The sequence below is a fragment of the Coregonus lavaretus genome (assembly GCF_964263955.1).
Source record: "Coregonus lavaretus genome assembly, contig: HAP1_SCAFFOLD_814, whole genome shotgun sequence".
Classification (NCBI taxonomy): Eukaryota; Metazoa; Chordata; class Actinopteri; order Salmoniformes; family Salmonidae; genus Coregonus; species Coregonus lavaretus.
Window position 1 is genome coordinate 117653 of NW_028157710.1, and position 4757 is coordinate 122409.

General features: G+C 47.2%; 1 protein-coding gene across 1 annotated transcript; it reads right to left on the reverse strand.

Annotated features, from left to right (window-relative positions):
* Window positions 1-2642: 2642 nt before the first annotated feature.
* Window positions 2643-4490, reverse strand: LOC311125011 (leucine-rich repeat and immunoglobulin-like domain-containing nogo receptor-interacting protein 1-B; the record flags this gene model as incomplete). The annotated part of the gene is made up of 1 exon (XM_084199102.1): window positions 2643-4490. One exon carries the CDS (start codon window positions 4488-4490, stop codon window positions 2643-2645), a length of 1848 nt encoding a protein of 615 aa, XP_084055228.1.
* Between the last annotated feature and the right edge of the window lie 267 nt (window positions 4491-4757).

Here is a 4757-nt window from a genome sequence, read left to right on the forward strand (position 1 = left end):
TTGTTAGGTTGCAGCAAGTGTTCCCAGAAGGTTGCTCTCATATTCTGTTGCGGCAGTATGTTCTAAAAACATTGTTAACATTGTTATGTTATTACATTACCTGGAAACCTAATGAGAATGTTTGGGGAATGTCCTGTGGTGGTTTTTACAGATGTTGTGCACAACATTTTAGTGAATGTTAGGAGAACATTCCAAGGATATTTCATTTAAAAAAATCACACAAAAAAAAACATTTTGTTATGTTTTTGGGATGTTATCATCCTATTGTTATATAAAACCCTAACTAGAACGTAATGGGAATCTTAGCTCATGTTCAGGGAATGTTCCTGGCTTGCTGGGAAAGGATTTTGATTTGTGCCACTGCACATTAAGCAGACAAAATGGCATCAGAGGACTCTAACTTAATTGCTGATATTTTACATTGTACTTATTCCGTGATTTATACCAATGACCTTTGTGATTTTGATGATTGTCAATCATAATAGACAATTCTATACCTTTCTAGCTTACTTTTATCTCTTAGTATACAGACCATTCGGAAAATATTCAGACCCCTTGACTTTTTCCACATTTTGTTACGTGACAGCCTTATTCTAAAATTGATTAAATACATTTTTTTCCTCATCAATCTACACACAATACCCCATAATGACAAAGAGAAAACAGGTTTTTGGACATTTTTGCAAAATTATTAAAAATAAAAAACAGATTATTTCAGACCCTTTGCTATGAGACTAGAAATTGAGCTCAGGTGCATCCTGTTTCCATTGATCATCCTTGAGATGTTTCTACAACTTGATTGGAATCCACCTGTGGTAAATTCAACTGATTGGACATGATTTGGAAAGGCACACACCTGCCTATATAAGGTCCCATAGTTGACAGTGCATGTCAGAGCAAAAACCAAGCCATGAAGTCAAAGGAATTGGCCGTAGAGCTCTGAGACAGGACTGTATCGAGGCACAGATCTGGGGAAGGGTACCAAAACATTTCTGCAGCATTGAAGGTCCCCAAGAACACAGTGGCCTCCATCATTCTTAAAGGTGGCTGCCCAGCCAAACTGAGCAATCAGGGGAGAAGGGCCTTGGTCAGGGAGGTGACCAAGAACCTGATGGTCACTCTGACAGAGCTCCAGAGTTCCTCTGTGGAGATGGGAGAAACTTCCAGAAGGACAACCATCTCTGCAGCACTCCACCAATCGGGCCTTTATGGTAGAGTGGCCAGAAGGAAGCCACTCCTCAGTAAAAGGCACATGACAGCCCGCTTGGAGTTTGCCAAAAGGCACCTAAAGGACTCTCAAACCATGAGAAACAAGATTCTCTGGTCTGATGAATTTGTAAGTCGCTCTGGACAAGAGCGTCTGCTAAATGATGTAAATGTAAATGATGAAACCAAGATTGAACTCTTTGGCCGGAATGCCAAGCGTCATGTCTGGAGGAAACCTGCCACCACCCTACGGTGAAGCATGGTGGTGGCAGCATCATGCTGTGGGGATGTTTTTCAGCGTCAGGGACTGAGAGACTAGTCAGGATCGACGGAAAGATTAACGGAGCAAAGTACAGAGAGATCCTTGATGAAAACCTGCTCCAGAGCGCTCAGGACCTCAGACTGGTGTGAAGGTTCACCTTCCAACAGGACAACGACCCTAAGCACCCAGCCAAGACAACGCAGGAGTGGCTTCGGGACAAGTCTCTGAATGTCCTTGAGTGGCCCAGCCAGAGCCCGGACTTGAACCCAATCGAACATCTCTGGAGAGACCTGAAAATAGCTGCGCAGCGACGCTCTCCATTTAACCTGACAGAGCTTGAGAGGATCTGCAGAGAAGAATGGGAGAAACTCCCCAAATACAGGTGTGCCAAGCTTGTAGCGTCATACCCAAGAAGACTCAAGGCTGTAATCGCTGCCAAAGGTGCTTCAACAGAGTACTGAGTAAAGGGTCTGAATACTTATGTAAATGTGATATTTAATTCTTTATTTGTAATACATTTGCAAAAATTTCTAAAAACCTGTTTTTGCTTTGTAATTATGGAGTATTGTGTGTAGATTGATGGGGGGGGGGGGTAAAAAAAAAAATCTATTTTAGAAAAAGGCTGTAACGTAACAAAATGTGGAAAAAGTCAAGGGGTCTAAATACTTTCTGAATGCATTCATTGCTTGAATGGCACCTGCTCGTAACACAGTAATATGCTCAAAACCCATAACCATTAAAGGTATAGTTCACACAAATTGACATTATTTTTCTCTTACCGTTGCTGCGGTCAATTTCAGTGTTTTTGGGAACTGCCCCTTTAAGTGGTATTGTGATCATTTCTTTGCTCATTGTACATGGTAAGAAGAACAAGATACAGAAAGAAAAAAAAAACATCAAAAGACTAGATAAAGACAATCTCCCATTTCAGGTTGAAACGAGCAGAAAACATGACTGGTTTGTTCTGGCTTATTTTCTTAATGACTATTGCCCATAAAAACGCACAGAAATTTGAATACTTTTAAATCCAACACTCGCTGTTTAAGATTCAGTCCCTGAAGGTAAAACAGTCTTGGGTATAGTATCAAGATGTCTATCTCTCATAAATTCCACATATATTTAAAGAGAATATAGTGTGTGTCCACCCTCATTTTGAAGTCAGTAAGCTTGAGTCTCACATCATTTTCATGTTGAATTTACGTGACGCCTCGCCGGTTGGACTACTCTCACCTGCCTCTGCCTTACGGGGTACATACTCAATCTCTATGTTTGGCTTGACGTTGCCTTTCCCTCTGCTCCAGAGGAAGAGGATGACAAGACAGAATAGGACGACGCCGAGGAACGAGATAAATCCCATGGTGGTGGCGATGATCAGAGTCTTCACGTCAAACGGGAAGGGAACCTGGGCCAGGGTCCCATTGGCCCCATCCTCGCTGGGCTGGTTGGAGATGAAGGCAAACGTCTTGTTGGGCTGATGCGGCCAGTTGGGAGAGTAGCTGTGCACATGCAGGTGGGCAGGCCTGGTGTCATTCCCTGCCGCATTGCTGGCGATGCACAGGTAGGTACCGTTGTCCTGGATCTGGGCATAGCGCACCTCTAACGTGCCCTCGGGGGACACGCTGAGACGCCCCACAGACTTGGTGGTGATTAACTGCTTCTTGGGGGACAGCCACATGATCACGGGGGCTGGGTCGCCGTCCGCCTGGCATGTGTAATGGACCGTTGTGCCCTCGTCCACGTGCCTCTGCAGTGCCTTGTGGTCTTGGATCCTGGACTTCTGGCAGGTGAAGTAATCGGAGGGGAGGATGTCGGGGAAGTCTTTGAACTCCTTGCCCCGCACGGCCTCTGGCAAAGAGCAGGCAGGCTGCTGCCGGTTGAAGTTGAGCCTCCAGCGGCGGCGGAAGACCCAGAGCAGTCGGCAGTCGCAGGCCAGTGGGTTATCGTACAGAGCCAGGGTCTCCAGGTTCCCCACGGAGTGAAAGACGGATTCCTCCAGGGTGCTCAGGTTATTGCTGGATACGTTGAGGACTCGGAGGTGGTTAAGGCCCCGGAAGGAGTAGGGCTCGATTGTGACTAATCTCCCTCCTACCAAGTGGAAGGCCTGGAGCCTCAGCAGATTGTGCAGTTTGTTCCCCTCCACCGTGTGAATGGGATTAAAAGACAAGTTGAGAAAGAGAAGGTGCCCAAGGTGTCGGATGGCCTGGTAAGGGATGGCGGTGAGGTTACAGTTTGTGATGGTCAGGGAGGTGATGTTGAGTCCGTACAGGCATTTGGAGGTCATGGTGTCCAGGTAGGGCCAGTGGGAGATCTCTAACACCCTCAGGCGGTAGAGCCTCTTGAAGGAGTAATCCCTGACAGCATTGACGGTGAGGTGGCGGAGTCGCAGCGACAGCAGGTTGTGCAGATGGCTCAGGGCCTCGGTGGGCACCGAGGTCAGGTTGCAGCGCTCCATGGTCAGCTGCTCCAGGCTGCTGAGGCCGTGGAATGCTCGGTGAGAGATGAACACCAGGTCGTTATCGCCGACTTCCAGAGCCTTCAGATTGTACAGCTCCTGGAACATGTAGTCCAGCAGGATGACGATTCTGTTCTCGCTGATGTCCAGCTGGGTGAGGTTGCTGAGGCCTGTGAACACTCCCAACTGGATTAGCTTAAGCTGGTTGTTGCGTAGCCCCAGAGTCCGCAGGCTGACAAGGTTGCTAAAAGCCCCGGGCTCCATGGAGGAGATATTGTTTTCATTGAGCTGCAGCTCCTCCAGCTGCGGGTAGTTGATGAACTCCTCAGGCCCCAGGCTTTTCAGACGGTTCTTGCTGAGGTCCAGTAGTTTCGTCTCGATGGGGATGCCCTCGGGAAACGCGGCCAGCCTTCGTCGGTGGCACACCACGGAACGTTCCTGAGCATTACACTCACAGCGGGACGGGCAGCCGGTGGTGGAGCCGGAGAGGACGGTGCCCAGCATTAGGACCAGGATGGGCTGCCAGCACGCCACCAGGTAGCTGTGCCCACCTGCCTCCCCGGACACCATTCTACTGCTTACCTGCGGAGACACAAGTAAGAGGAGTGGTTGGTACATTTAAAGGAGAACTACATGTATAAAATAAAATAAAAATTATATTATGTTGTCAGGTTTGTCGCTTATCACCTGAAGTATTATTGATTTAAAAAAAACACAATTGTGTTCATTTAACAAACAATACTTTAGCCACACAACAGGCAAAGACCATAACTCTGGATCAAAAGATCATGTCACAGGGTTACATTCGCCTCAGATTTGGACTAAAAGCTCTGGGTT